At 47.4% G+C, this 15,724-nt stretch overlaps 2 protein-coding genes across 3 annotated transcripts in view; one reads left to right on the top strand and one right to left on the bottom strand.

Annotated features, from left to right (window-relative positions):
* Positions 1-12,704, bottom strand: part of VANGL1 (VANGL planar cell polarity protein 1) — a 45,934-nt gene extending 33,230 nt beyond the window's left edge. For both annotated transcript variants that reach the window (XM_048293927.1, XM_048293926.1), the window contains exons 1-3: positions 12,631-12,704; positions 4,494-4,785; positions 2,622-2,748 (exon numbers count right to left, since the gene is read on the bottom strand). In XM_048293927.1, the coding sequence (XP_048149884.1) occupies positions 2,622-2,748; positions 4,494-4,576 (210 nt within the window). In that variant the 5' untranslated portion in view covers positions 4,577-4,785; positions 12,631-12,704. The remainder of the gene's footprint in view (positions 1-2,621; positions 2,749-4,493; positions 4,786-12,630) is intronic.
* Positions 12,057-12,914, top strand: LOC125338255 (proline-rich protein 2-like). Its single transcript, XM_048328776.1, has one exon. The coding sequence runs from the start codon at positions 12,057-12,059 to the stop codon at positions 12,912-12,914; it is 858 nt and encodes a 285-aa protein (XP_048184733.1).
* The last annotated feature ends 2,810 nt before the right edge of the window (positions 12,915-15,724 follow it).

Consider the following 15,724-nt stretch of genomic DNA (forward strand, 5'->3'; position numbering starts at 1 on the left):
ATTGTCCTCTACAGTAGCACTGCTCTCAGTAGCTGACAATCTAACAAAAGTTTACTTAAATCAACACATTACAGGTGATCATAGAGGATATTTTCAGGTATGGGGCTTTTAAGTTCAGAGGATCCTAGACTGCCAAGTAGCTCTGGTATTACATCCCAGGCCATTGTCAGATGCCACTTATTCACAGAGAGGCTTACCTGAAATACAGTCACCATATAGGCCAAGGTTCAGATTACATTACGTGTTCTGAAAGTCTCATTTCTTCCCTAGCTACCATCAGACAATCTCTGCTTTGGTTCTCCCATGTTACAATGCCTCCAGTTGCTCCTTCCAGGTGCTAGCAGAGCCAAAGAGTTACACTGACATGTATAGATTTGACTCACAGCTGCTGCTGGAGTGACTCATGCACATAAAGGCTCCTGATGCTTCCCACAAATGCATGCCAAAGAGTGGCAATGCATGTGCTCTGCTGCTTGGCACCTGGCACCTTTGTAGCTGCAATGCTCACTCAGAACCACACTTTTCTTTTCTTCCTGAGAATATCTTCCTGCAGCCTGTGTCATTAATAGCATTTACAACTTCCCTCAGACTTCTCCAACTGCCCATGCTGACCGAAACAATCTATTTTAAAGAGACAGGCACGATTTTAAACCTTTATTCACTTCTTTTTAAGGGCTAGAGGAAAGAGTCTTTGGGAAAGGAGTAGACTGAGGCAGCACAACTACTTTGAACAACTCCCAGCTCCAGGGATTTAACTTGTAATGCACTCCAAGACACGAATACCTCCCATGCCTAGAGCAGTAGGGTTTTGAGACAGACCAACCACAAACAGTCAGCATCTTGAATTAATATGAGGGGTTTTTTGAGTCACTTCTCACCAAAGCAGAGGCCCCAGAAGAGATATCTGCATTGTAGTATGTCCTGAAAGGCAGCATATTCCTACCACATTTCCCTCTTTAACAGCATCTCCAATAAAGCAATTTAAGCATTTCAACTATTTTATGTTTATGCATTAAATAGTTCTGCATAGTTTCCTCCATTTGATGAGCTGCAAAATCGTGAGGAAAAGAGAAGGGACAGGAACACCAGAGCAGCTCAAGGCTACATCCCAGAAGACAACAGGCAACCCTAGTAACAGTCTACCCCTTACAACTCTTTCTACTTGAAAAAGTGAACCACAGCCTAATGCAAAAAAACGTGCAATTGTATAGAAACCACAGACTCAGAGAATGCTTTAGGTTGAAAGAGACTTTAAAGATCATCCAGTTCCAACCCTCCTGCCATGGCCAGGGACACCTTCCACCAGACCAGGCTCTTTGAAGCCCCATCCAACCTGGCCTTGAACATTTCCAGGGATGGGGAATTCATAACCTCTCTGAGCAACCTGTTCCAGTGCCTCACCACCCTCACAGCAAATAACTTCTTCCTAATATCCAATCTATACCCACCCCCCCCTTTCAGTTTAAAGCCATTCCCCCTTGTTCTATCACTTCATGCCCTTGTAAAAAGTCCCTCTTTGGCTCTCTTGCAGGCTCCTTTCAGATACTGAAAGGCCACAAAAAAAGGTCACCTCAGAGCCTTCTCTTCTCCAGGCTGAACAACCCCACCTCTCTCAGCCTTTCCTCACAGGAGAGGAAATATGAGGCTGAATCTCTAGTGGTACATGGCTGTTGGACCTAACTGAGAAAAGTCTGGTTCACACATCAACTTATTTAGCTTTGGCTTTAATTGAGAAGGTCTGCATGAAAACAAGGACTTAAGAATTTGCCTTTAGAACTATTTGAAATAAAGCTGGGACTCATGAAAACAAGCATCTGATTACAAAATACCCAATTACAGGACATGAAATGAGCACACCAGTAACTACACGAATACTGTCACAACTACCACCAAACACAGTTTGGCTGGAAACTGGACACTGATTTTATTTTTTTTTTTTTTTTAAAGGTAGAACTGGAGCACCACAGCCAAGGATTAACCCCAAATCCAGCCCAGAAGGTACTGATGCTGCGTTCCAGGTCTTGCAGCATCAGCCATTTTTTGAAAATAAATATGCATCTTCACATCACCTGCTAGAGCAGAGAGAGCACTGGGTCCATCCTACGTGCAATCCAAATGCAGCATTATTCTAGTTTTTACTTAACCCATTGTTAATGTACCAGCTTTTTCTGAGTTCACCCTTCTTCACAGCTATTTCACACTAGTTTTACATTTCTTTACTCCTTTCCCTATTGGAATCCTGATTCTAATGTACTTTGCATGATTACCTGGAGCAAATCCGGCTTAAAAACTGAAATATACCTACAAGTGAAAGGGTTGGCCTGAATAATGCACAGTGAGATGACGGAAACAGATGTTTCTATAGAGCCTGGCAGATGACACTCAGGAGACAGAGCAAATTAGTGCCCAAGGAGTTGTCACATCAGCACTGGTGCTGTCAAAAGTAACGCCCTCAGAAGAAGACAGAAGTGACTGAGACCTTGGCTGTAGGCACAAATACAGGGCACCCATAAGTCATGATTCTTTACTCAATGGCATGCAAGCAATTCTTTCTTCCTACCCACGACCAGTAAGTCACACACACAGCACACACTCCATGTTTATTTTCACACCCTCCTTACCTGGCCCTCCTCTGCCCGAGAGGCGTCGTTCCCCAGCAGCGGCTCTGCAGGAGGTGTCTGGATAGTGACGGACTTCTCAGACCGACTGCCATCTTTGCTTCGGGGAGATTTGTGTCTGTCCCGGCTCCTTGTGCAAACAGAGGAGGAGAATAATGTTACCAGTTACTTTCCAGGGCCTGAAATGTGCTGCACCTCTACCTGCAAAAGGTGCCCCAAGCATTAGATCAGTCAAGCTTGTCCATCTCTTGATAAACATAAACTCAGGCTGTGACAAAATGAGCTTTGGAGGAGGTAGAAAGGGATCTTGCCCAGAGAAGGTGACAGCCTGGAGGCTGGGACAGACCACTCCCTCAGTGATAGGAGAGGAGAGGACAGAGATGCACGCCCACCACCTCATGTTCTCTTGAAACAGCTTCCTGTTCAGTGCTGTGCTTGAAAGGGAAGCCTGCATTCTCCAAACAACTGACAATTCCATTTGGGATTTACTGGTCTACACAGTTCTCTACCTACAATAAAGTGTCTCACAGGGACATGCCCAGTTAACATAAGGAGTGAATCAATACAGCTTTAGTTCCTGCAAAGCAGAGTCTTGTCATCTCTGACCTTAACACTGTAGGACAATCGGTAACGTTTATTTCCACTGGTTAATAACCTCAAGTTAACCTCTCACAAAGAGAGCGAGAACATCAAGGGTACAAGGCCAGTCTTTATTTCCAGAGTACACTTGCAGACCTCACAGCTTCTCATCTGAGAAAGTCTCAAGATGAATTAAGCCCTACCAGTCTGCTCACCAATGTGTTCCTCTCCCTTTCCACATGGACAGGAAAGCAGCCTTTGCACTGGAAACCCTCACTGTGCTCAGGGACTGGCTTAAACCTCATTAATATCCCAGCTCTGCCTCTCTCTTAGAATTACCAAAGCCCAAAGGTTTCATGGGATGACACTTTTTCCAATTTAAGGGCTCTAGGATTTTTATGTTGTTTTTGGAACTCTGAAGGCTTCTTTCCACACAGCATTCTAAGTTTAAAAGGGCAATCTGTATTGGGGGTTGGATGCTAAAGAAGGAAAAAAAGGCAAACAAGAGCTGTTTTACTCAATAACTGGACTGTGAGCAAAGAGACTTCATGGAAGAATTCTTTTTCCAACCACAAAGGATAATTGCTTCCGAATTGCAAAATTATTTTGGACCAGCTCAGTAATAAGATGCAAACACTAAGTGACACAGATTTTACATGTAAAACTAAGGAAGACATAGGAAAAAAAAGAAAAACCGAAAATGTTTCCAAATAATCAGAAGTTTCTGAGCAGATGGGTTTTCAGGCTGTTGAACTACCACAACAGAGAGGACTTGCTATTCAAGTCCAGAAAAGCCTGACTTCTAATCCAATCAATGCTGATAAAGGACTTGTTGCCTACTCAAGTACCACTCAAATTCTATTTAAAAAAACCCCAACACACCATTAACAGAGTCGCCTGGAGGAGGGTGGGGAGAGGCAGGAAAACTTCTTATTATAGAATAAAGAAATGGCATCAGAAGACAACCAGCAATTACCAGTTTAGGAAGTCTAAGAAGTCTTCTCCCCAGATATTGCACTCATCCCTCACCCTTGACGAGGGGAGTTAGGTGATCTTTTCTTTCTGCTGGCACTATCCCAATCTTTTTGGCCACACATAACCCCAGCATACATCCAACAGGTTGAATATCACTGAATTAGCAGCTCAAGTCTCCCTGTGTTCCCCATGAGGACTCTCCCCGTGTTATCTCCTCCAGAGATGTGCGCCCACTGATTTTATCCTGGCTTACAATTTTTTTCCCCATAGGACATGTCCTAACTTAGAGCAGTAAGTAATTAAAAATAAACATTTCCTTACCCTTGTCTGTGAGCTTTTTTGGAGTGACCTGAGTAGTGGGAGTATCCCGAATATGTTGATTCTGTATCCATTGCAGCAGACATCGGGTCTGCACGGAAGGGGCACAGATTTTATTTAGAAGATGAGTTCCTGGTGCTCCTGAGGTGGAGTCCGTGGTAAAAGTGCTTTCCTGGGTACTCTTTGCTTCCCAGTCATCGGTGAGATCTGGTCCCCAGAGACTGAGCGAGCTTCACTTAAAAGGAATCTGATCAGAGGGGAGGGGAGGGAGGGCGCTTGGCTTCTCACGATCGGCCTAAAAAACGAGAAACAGGCATGGAAGTGCACTCTAAGCAAAGCAAAACATCATTCCTACTGCAGGAATTCCCTCACTTTGGCCACTTATCACACTCATCAAGCCTGTCCTGGTCAATACCTCTTTCTGATCTAGCGAAACACACGCATTTGAAGAGCTTTAAATGAACTCAATGCATCTGTTTTGCAGGGTCTAGCCCATTGCTCTAAAACTCTGGAAGAGACAGACTAGGCCACCTGGTAGAGACAGAGACTTGGAGAAGGCGCAGCAGCCTCAGATACCAAAATTCACCCACAGAAAAACGACCAGGCTCGGCTTCAACACCAGATCTCTTCTCCTGTGTGACACACAGCCCAAATAACCCCAGATTCAGAATGGCAGCATTATAGACTATTTACAGGGGGAAGGGGTGGGCGTGAGGGCAACTTTCCTAGGAGAAATGCTGCAGAGAATCAGCCCACCGTGCCCGAACCTGCTTTGTTTTCACAACTTCGAGGTGTGCCCATTATACAGGCATTAGTTACTATACAATCAATGGCACTATGAACACCTCCCTCTCTTTGTAACCTTTGCCTCCAGAAGCTAATTTGGGCCTCGAATAATTCAATTTTATTAAAAATCATCTCTATATATACACACATACTAATAACACTGGGGAGAGGTGATTAGAGATCACATCTAGCTTATATGGGCCAACACTTCTTAGAGTGTACTTCCATTTGGAACAGCAGCTTAAGTCACATCTGTAAAGGGCAGAAGAGGGTCATGTTTTTTTGGAACAGGAGCAGGGGAACATTAGAACAATTCCCAACAGTTACATGTCAAAACCCCTGAACCCTGTGGGAAGGAAGGGTAGACATCAACCTGCTTTCCAAATCCACATCCTGCATTAGGTGATAAGAGAAATGGACAGGAGGGGAGTTAAGGAGTTAATCACCGGTTTGGGGAAACACATGCAAATAGGGAAGAGGGAAGGGTGGCAGCTACAGGACAGAGGTACCTTGGCACAGCTCAGCACTCCTGTGGCACACAGGAGCACTCTCACACGACTTTTGCCCAGGCAACTCCTGCCCCCAGCCAACACAGGACTAAAGCCATGAAAGTACTTTCAGAGTGGGCAAAAGACGACTTTAAAATTAAATTAGATCCCTCCATAGTTTTCTGCTCACAGCAGTTTTCAAAGCTGTTAGCAATAAAACAGGCAACCACCGCTTTCAGCCCTTTCCTTCCCCAAAGACAGAGGGACAATAACAGAAATCCTGCTTTGGCCAACTATTCTTGCCAGCCATAAGATTCCTCCACTAACACCTCCAGAAAAGCTTGTAACAGAGAAGAGAGCTCTACCACATGCAAGCTGTGCCAAAGAATGAAGCCTCTTCCCCACTGGGCTCCTTGGCTGGCAGTGCAATCTGCAACGAAGTAAAGAAGCACCCCCACTGCATCCAGAGATGCAGGTATTAGCACAAAACTTGGATTTCCAGGGCTCTTGGAAAGCAGAAAGGTGTGGGGACCTTTTGTGTACAGGATTCCCAAGCTCTTAAGGGCACATTGTGCCTTGAGAAAACTTAAAGGCATCAGAGAATACGGAAAGGACAAATAAGGATGGGATCATAAGGCCCAGTTTCAGGAGGAAAGGAATGAGGATGGATTTAAACACAGTAACACATAAAGCCTAGGCACAGCACAGTTTGGAAGATGGCATCATTACAGTAACAAGAATAAAAATCCCCCAGCCTAGGACGTGATGTTAACACTCATTAACTCCCGAGATTTGCACACAGCCTGTAGCTTACGGCTCCAGCAATAGGCTGTGACTCATTAAAGCTGATTTTTACCTCTACTGTCCTGCTAGGCAACCACAGAAAAATCCTTCCTCTGTGTTTGTCTTCCTCTGATAAATGGGGGTGAGGCCACGACCCCCCTACGTTCAAAAAGCACTATGAGGAGATGGCTACACAGGACTTTGCAGTCCTTAGGCACCACAGACCAGAAACACCCTCAGATGAGCAAAAGGTGACACACATTGTAGTCTTAAACCACTGTTTGTCATGTTACTGGAGTCTCTTTGAGAACAACCCCTACCTTCACAGATACATTCCACTGCATTACAGGGAAAGGAAAAGCAAGGAGAGCTGCTGGCATACATCAGGAAGGGTTATGTATTTTTCCTAGCCCTCTAGGAAAGTATAAACTCTCACCCTTTTCCTCTAACCACATGAAAGCATTTTCCCCCAGATACCTGGTAAAAGAATCAGAGCTGAGACAGGGACTGGGAGTAGAGCTCCTTTTTTGACCCCTCTCACCCCATCAGCACAGGATCATACTTCTCTGGAGGCATCTGGGAACATTTCTGCAGGTAGAGGCTGCTGTGGAAATGCACAGGCTGCCTGGGCAAGTACCATAAACAAGCAGTGCCCATTTGATGGTGAGTGAAGCAAGGCAGTGCTGGGCACCAGGCAGGAAAGACCAACACAGGAACATCAGGGCAGGCTGGATCACGCCAACTTTCCTTTTCTGTGTAAGCAAGAGCAACGGTTTTGACACAGCTCTGTGAAAAGTCAACAAGGCAGCCCCCAAAAAACATCAGGTCTCTTGGATCATCATCAAAAGCAGTAATCTTAGAGGTATTTTCCAACCTAAATGATTCTATGATGAACTCAGGGACTCTGCACCATCTCCTTGCCCTGACTTCAGGGCACGCCAGTGGATAAATAGATCTTCCTGTCAAGGCACTCACAGGACAGTCAGGAACAAAATTTATCTGCCCAACCTCAGCTGGAAAAAGCAGAAGACCGCTGGCTTTGCCTGGTGCCCAGCCCAGGCTGATTGTCAAGAAGGCTTCCTAGAGGAAGCCTTCCAACAGAGGGTAGCCTGGATTGCTAGACACCACTCCCAGGCAAGGAGGGAGGAGCACAGCCCAAACACACTCCTCACAGCCATGCCAAACAGGTTACCCACCTTCCCATCTATTTTATAGCAGGAAGGCAAGGCAGCCTTACCTCAGAAAAGCTTCTGAAACTACCGTGGAAGAGGTAAGGAAGGGACCAAAAGACAACTAACAAGCTAAACTACATCTTGGGAGCTCTTCCAATGGCACAGACAGAAGTCAACCCTGGATTAGCCAGCACCCCAAGAGTGCCCGCCACCAGAGCCTGAGGAGACCTAGAGAAGGCAAGCTCTACATGAGTCCTTCATAATGCAACCATACCCAAACCAAGCACAGTCTTTACACACCTCTACCACTAAATCACTGTTAATGATGATTCCTACCCTAACCCTCTGGGCAAGAACAACTGTTCTGGTTAAAGCAGCAGCCCCTTCATTTGGGGCCTCATCCCTTCACAAAAAAAAGTGAATTCAGAGTCTAATGTAGCCAACTGATATGGCTTCACAAAAGATCATTACATGTCACAGGACTCTGCTGAAGGCATGGTCTGTTTGCAGAGCTTCTGGCCCTGCATGAAACAAAGCTCTTCTGGCCTGAGGGTACAGTTGCACTGTATTTCAGCGTTGACAAGAAAGCTGGTGTAAGTAGCTCCCACCTCCGCACCACGGTTCACCACTCTTGGTTGTGTCAACACAATTCTCAGCAAGCAAACAGCACTGCTGGAAAACAAAACAAAAAATCCCTTTTCTCCCCCCCTGCCACGCTTTTGTCTTGGATCCTTTCCGTGACCTAGTTCACAGCACAGCTCAAAACATCAAAACCAACATCAGGGTGAATAGCAGCACAAGCGAACAGCTAGAGGGGAGATGGGAATGCCTCCTCTGCCTCCACCACGACAATTGTATAACCTGTACACCCAGAACTTTGCTCCCAGTAGGGCCAGCACTCTCACTTTGCCTTTCCCTTACTCACTGACAACAGAAAGAAGCCAAGTACTAGATGGAAAACAATGGTAAGGGCACCCCAAAGTAAATTTTGGGACCCTGTCCTGGCAAAGGAGGACTGCCACACCCTGCATGACAGTGAAGAAACTTAGTTACCCCTGAATACTGCAGAGATCACTGTAATTACAGTTTCTACGCAGCTACACAACTCATTGTAACTCCCTCTTTTCATATGCTCATAAATCTCAAAAAGAGTTCTTTTGAATTGCTATTTTCCATGCTGGAAGCCCAATCCCATTTCCAATGAAGTTTGCTTTGTGATTGTCTTCAAGGGAGCACAGTTTGGCTCCCAGCCCAAGAGAAATTTAAAAGAGCAAGTTACATCTTTAAATCAAAGAGGGCAAACGCAAACAGCTCTCTTTTACATCCCATGCTTCCCCGATGGATTTTCCCCTGTGAAGTGAGGCAAATAACTCCAGAGCAGCTCATCTTTGAAATCTTTGTACAGTTTCAGTCTTACTCTGTTTAAAACTTGCAAGCAATTAGAGTTGATTTACCAGTTAGTTCATGAAGTTATATGTATTTGGAAGTGCCATCTGGAGCACAAGCAGCCAAAAGTGTCCGTGAGGATGTGCGCACAATTCAGCTCCAAACGCCGTCAGCCTCACTTGTTAAACAGCACCAGCTGTCTACAGGGTAATGGATGCCCACAAGCTATTGCACTGAGAAATCTTTTTTCCTTCCTTTAGTGAAACGAAGAGCTTTGCAAATCAAACACACCGAACCTCAAGCGCTGAGGGTTCAAAAGTAAAAACAATTAAAAGACGGCTAAGCAGTGAGGAAGCTTTTCCAGCTCTGGCATCGGCTTGGCTGCACAGTACTGCTGCAGTGCATTCCCATTATTCACTTCAGGAAAACGAGAGCTTGCGTAACTTGCTGTGTTCAACTGCAGACATAGTAAGACCTATGAGCAATGCCACAGGAACCTCTTGCTTTTGAATTTCCTGAGCAGGCCCCAATCCAGCAACTTGATCTGTAAGCACAGAAGTTCATCCATGCTAATCTACCCACAGAGCCAAGACTTTCAGTTTTAACAGCCAACGAGCTCTGGGAAACAAAGTTTTTCCAAAAGATTTTCATTTATTTTTGCATGCCATTAAATAAGGTCAATTTTGGCCATATATATATATATATATAACTAAACCAGGGCTTTTACTCTATGGTGGTGGCTCTTGATTTGCAAGCCCTTCATTTAAAAAAAAAAAATGTTTAGTAGTCAGCAAATTCAATCCCTCTAGCAACAGGTTCTCTTTTCTTTTGCTTCTCAGAGGCTCCTTAGAAAGATTTCATAGATCCCCTGGAAATTCCAGCCCCAAAGCTGGAAACCATTAGCCCATGACACGGATATTTCAGCAAGAAAAGCCACTTGGTTTATTGAAGCAATCCACTGTTCAGTCAGAACGTGCAACAACACGGCTCTGAAAACACAGCAATGCTGCTTCAACTGACAAGAGAAACAGCCAGGCAAAACCACCACCCAAGTGAGTGGTGTTTCCAAGCAGTAACCCCCAGCCTCCTACCCCCCTGTTACACAGCTGGAAGCTCTCTACATGGGGCCTGTCTGTGAAGCACTTCCCTGGAGGATGTCCTCTGCCCACTCCGAGAGCCACATCTGCGCTGTCCAAGTTTCTCAAGCTCAATGAGCATTCAAGACTATCATGCAAATTATGTCTCAGTGCCATCCTGTCAGACTGGTGAAAGCTTGTGCTACCTCACTCGTACGTCTCTCCTGCGCTGCCAGACCTTCCAGCACACCTCTTCAACCCAGAGCCATGAAACATGGTACAAGGTATTGTGGCCTCACCCTCATGACACCAGAGCACCTGTGTGCCCAGGAATAAAATTTTCCATATTGACATTTAAAGCCTTACTGAAACAAACAGGGAAAAGAGTCTCACAGGACACTGCTGACTCTACCTATCCCAGCAGGCAGTACCTGTACCTCATTGTCAATATTTACTTTTAGCCATAGCACTTAGATACTGAGCTAGCATTAAAAGGTATGAACTGCAAAAGGTTTCTCTACTGAAAGAGCACCCCTTCCTTTAAGACACTGCATATCTGCCAGCATTTTCTATTTAAATTTAGAACAAAAAAGAAGTTGACAGACCCAGAAGAAATCCCCAGTATGCAGCACAGTGGGACTACACAGTATGGAGTCTCTCTCTATCTCCCTCCTGCTCAAATCTGTACAAGTCCAGTGCTATTCTGTCCTTGCAAGGAGAGAGGGCAAAGGTGTTTACCCCTGAGGAAAAAAACCACTGATCTTTAATTTGACTCAAGTCAGAAAATTCTGACATACAGGCTAATGAGAAACTAAAAGAAGTACTAAGATAGTTTTTACATGGGTTCATTTTCTTCTTCCGAATGACAGTACCAGACATGGAGAAGCATAAACTCACTGTTTCCCACCAGCAGAACTAGACATCACAGTTCTCCACTTGGGTCTGCCCATCAGGTCCCCACACATCACAACAAGCCCTATAGCATCAAAGCCACATTTCTGACACCATCCTTCGCCTTGGTTGCCAAAGGTGGGGGCATAAGGAAGGCAGGCTACAACAACACAACGTGCAGTTCTGCTAGGACAACTGCAGTCATTTGGTAGTGTTTCCCTAATGCTGTATCCCAGTCTCTCAACAACAGTAAGCCCTCTCCAGGTGCACATATCCATAAGACAAGAGCCACTAGGAGCAACCGCCACTGCTAACCAAAATCAAAAGGCCAGAAGCAATCACTGGGAGCTGCTGGTCAGTCACTGTGAGCAGTTAAATGTTTGCCTGGCTGGTTCCAGTACAGCCTGGGATAGTTCCAAAATTTCAGCTATAGGGAACATTTTTAAAGGAGGCTTGCTACAAGACTCCATTCACATTTATTTTTCAAAATTAACAACTGAAGTGATCACAGAGCCAACACTGGTCTTGTAGCTGCGGCCAGCTAAACAGCCAAACCCCAGTGGGGGAAAAGAGCCAAGCATGGTCAAAACGAAGCTTTTCAAAGGTGGCAAAGCACTGCTGAAGCTCCCTTCCCCACAGCTCTCCTCCTCGAAGTCAGGCTGAGCTCACAGGCAATGATATCACAGAACATACTTCATAACATCCTAATTTGCACTTCCAGCCAGCGTAACTGGATTTCTCAACTCTTTATAGCTGCACAAATCTTGTGGGCAGTTCATTACGGACAAACCCGGGGCCAAAGAAATCCCACTGCTCCAAACAGTCATAGAACCGCCCACCTGCCTCCCCACATCGAAAACCCTGCCATCAAGCCACTTTCACAGACTCCGCAATTCAAAGACTTCAGCCCTTGGCATAAGAGAGTTAGTTCACCACCGTGACAATTTTCTGAATAAAAAACCAAACCCCGTGCTGCCCAGCGGGATGAGCCCAGACACAGAGCAGTTTGTTTCACACGGCGTGGGCAGGCAAGACACCATCAGCCATTCACACCAGCGTGGAGCCTCACGCACGAACAGCACACGGGCTCCTTCCAAGGCGAGGTTCGGCAGCCAGAGCGCTGCCCGCCGTGCGGGGCTGCGCCCGCGGCCCCCGCCGGCACCGAGGGGTTTACCCCGGGATGCCGAGATCGCGGACCCGCCGCCCCAGCAGCCTCACGGCGGGCAGGCAGAGCTCCGGCCGGCAGGAGGGAGGCCCCCGGCCGCCTCCCACCTCCGCCCAGGCACGGGAACCAGCGCGCAGCCCGGAAAGCGCCGGGCAGGGGAGCGGGACGCGGCGGGCTGGCCCCGCAGCGGGCACCGCTGGGGCTCTCAGCAGCACCGCCCGGCCGGGCGCCGGCCCTGCGGCCAGGGGTGGGAGCCGGAGGCTGCCACACCGCTGCTCCCGCCGCCCCAGCACCGGGGTCCCGGCGGCGGGAGGGCGTGGTGGGGGCAGCGGTATTGCCCCCCCGCACCGCGGCCGGCCCCGCACAGACGGACGGGCAGACGGACGGACTCACCTCCCTCCCGCGGCCGTCCCATGCCGCTGCCGGCACCGACCCAACCCGACCCTCCGCCGCCGCGCCGCTCCCCGCCACCTTCCCCGGCGGCAGCCGCCGTCGCTGCTGCCGCTGCCGCCGCTGCTTTCCGCTTCCTGTGCCCGGCACCGCCCCGCACCCCGTCCCTCCCCCGCCGGAGCCACCGCCCCCCGGGCGAGGCTTCCCTGCCCGGGCAGCGGTCGTCCTCACGCTCCCCGGGACTCCGGCTCCGCGATACCCCGGAGCCGGGCCCTGCTGCAGCCTGAGCTGGTGCGGGTGTGCGGTGGGACCCGCTGCTCAGCCCCCGAGGCCTGATGTGACTCTTGAATCTCTCCCCGTAGCTCAGCCTCCTCAGCACCTCGGGTGCTCCTTCACATCTCCTGCCGCTGCTTTCCCCATCGCCCCCTCCTTGCTCCCGGTGCCCACCCCCCGAGGCCCGCAGCTCTTCCAAGGCTCTGCAGCTCTCCTCCACCCAGCCATGCTCCTCGCCTGTCCTATGCCGCCACCCTGTCCTCTAGGAGAAAGATCAGTCCCTTGGAGCTATCCCATCCCAGACTACGGTGTGCTTGGGTTTCCTCGAAGTCTAAGTGTATTGCCAGGCACTCTAATGCCTCGCTTTCGGGACGGCTTGGTCTGTGCCTCCACCCAAAGCCTGCAGCTGCAGCGCCCTTTGCCCCTGGTCACAAGAGGTCTGCCGTGAGGAAGGACCTCCTGCTGCCCAGGGAGAAGGGCCTGGCTGCCTTGGGCACCAAATTACTGGCAGCACTTGCTCTGGGCAGGTGAGAAGGAAACAGGAGAGTTCTACGTCAGTGCAAGTCACTTTTTCTACATGAAAATGTTGCTCTGATTTCATCTCACTTTTGGGTTGTCTTACCCTTTAAAAATATTTAAGTTTTCAAGACACACAATGAGCTAGCAACTGGGAATGTATGAAGAAAATCTAGACCTCCTAGATTCCAGTCCTGCACTTTGAACTGCTCAGGAATGACCCAGTCCACAAATGGAACAAATTCAGAAGAAACTGAAGTTATTCCTATTAGATAGTGTATGTTTTGCATTATTGTGGCTTCTGTATATGACATCTTTTATTTTTCCCTTCCACTTTGTGTTCACTCCGCTTTTTCCAAATTAATGCCACAGTTTTATTTGTGGTGCTTGCCCCCTACTCAACACCCATAGCCCATAGAATGATTTCCCAATGGAACAGTCAACCAGGAATGACAAGAAACATTTCCATATCACTGATTTGGTAGTTACATTACCTCCAATTTTGCATGGCATACATGCTTACCCAACCCTGTGACTGACTGGAAGAGTCTGATATCAACTGATAGGCTCCATCTTGTATTATGCATCAACATGTGTCTAAACTTGCCCAAGGCCTGAGTACTCTGCTGCATTCCAGGGACTGTCTCTGCCCTGAAAAGTGTCTGACACCCTGCTGAAAGCCTGCCCCAGTCTCACTGCCTGCTAAGGGCTCTCCATGGCTCACCGGCTTGCTTCCTCCCTGCTCAGAGGTGGGCATAATGTGACAAAAGACAACAGGCTTACACAACTTACACAGGACATGCATCTGGGGCAGGGGAGAGACTCAGTACAAGGAGCAAGGCTTTACCTGTGCTTTGTGGGGGAGATACTGCCCTGCCTGAAAGGCTGTGGAAACTCAGGGGAAAACATCAACAAGGGAAAGAGGCCTTTTACCAAAGGTCTTTAACTGGACTTCTTTGAAAGCAACAAAGAAACTGTGCTAACTCTATTTCTTTTCCTACTTTGTTGCCCTGGCAGCGGCTCAAGAAGATTTAGAGGATTTCTCAACACTCGTTTCATGGTTTAGAGCAGCAGGACTTGTTGCAGTACCCCACAGAAAGGAGACTGCTAAGAGATCTCAGCTGGGGATGTATACAAACCTCAGTGGGCACCAGCATCCATGCCCTGCCCAGACCTGGTGCAGAGACCTGTTAGACCCAATAGTGAAGCCCCCTCACACCCAGCTAGGTCACACTGAAGACTGGCAAATGAGAAATACACTGAAGATGGGCTCAGGGGCAGATTCTGAGATACTGTTACATGCTTATCTCTCATCATTGGTTTAAACCTCTGAGACATGAGGAAATGTTTCTTATGAGTCAAGCTACCTGTGTAGTAGGGTCATAGTTGAGAAATTTGTGAAGTGCTCTGCGCCTGTACACTACTGTGTAGGTAAAATTAGAGTTGATTAGGGGTTTTTTAAGGTACCTGAATGGATCTCATGGATTCACAAGGAGAATTGTTTCAGTTAGAATGGACTTCTGGAGGTCTAGTCTCCCCATTCAGAACAGGGTCAACTAAAGCAGGTTGCTTGGGGCTGTGCCAGGGAGGGTTTTGAACATCTCAAAAGACAGAGAGTCCACAACCTCCCCGGGCAACCAGTTCCAGTGTTTAACACATGCATAGTAAAAAATTTTTTTTCTCACATTTAAATGTAATTTCATGTATCTCAGTTTGCACCCATTCCCTCTTTTCCTTCCACCAGGTCCCACTGGGAAGAGTCTGGCTCCACTTTTTCACTCCCTTCCAAATGGTATTTATACATGCTGATAGACATTTACACACATGAATTCCACTCTGAAACCTCAAAGCTAAAAAATTCCAGTTTGTGCTGTGTCAGATGCTCCAATCCCTGAATCATGTTAGTGGACTCACTCCAGCATGTCCATGTCAAACAAAGTTGGTCTCTGGTCCAGAGTGTGCTTGTAATACAAGACACTTTCACTGTTCAGTTCGCTTCTGTTTTGATCTTTTCCTGTTCCTGCTCGAATAGTGGCCAGGAGATGTTTCAGGAAGGATTTGTAAGCGCTCAAGTATATGGCCTGGCACTGCTTTATGGCATGATCTTAAGATGCATACATAGATAGTTGAGGAGGCAGAGCACTCACATGAAGCCAAGCCCTAACTGTTTCATGAAGTGGCACACAAAAAAGGGATATGATTTCAGATTCTTCATCCCCTTCCGCAGATGACTTAAGAACATTTTATGAGATTTATGAGATCATAAATACCTTTCATTTGCTTCTAATTTGTCTCTCTTTTGGGGAAA

Source organism: Corvus hawaiiensis, chromosome 2 (genome assembly GCF_020740725.1).
Source record: "Corvus hawaiiensis isolate bCorHaw1 chromosome 2, bCorHaw1.pri.cur, whole genome shotgun sequence".
NCBI lineage: Eukaryota > Metazoa > Chordata > Aves > Passeriformes > Corvidae > Corvus > Corvus hawaiiensis.

Bases quoted from the DNA above. Each gene is read 5' to 3' on its own strand.
- LOC125338255 (XM_048328776.1), top strand. From the start codon at position 12,057: ATGAGCCCAGACACAGAGCAGTTTGTTTCACACGGCGTGGGCAGGCAA.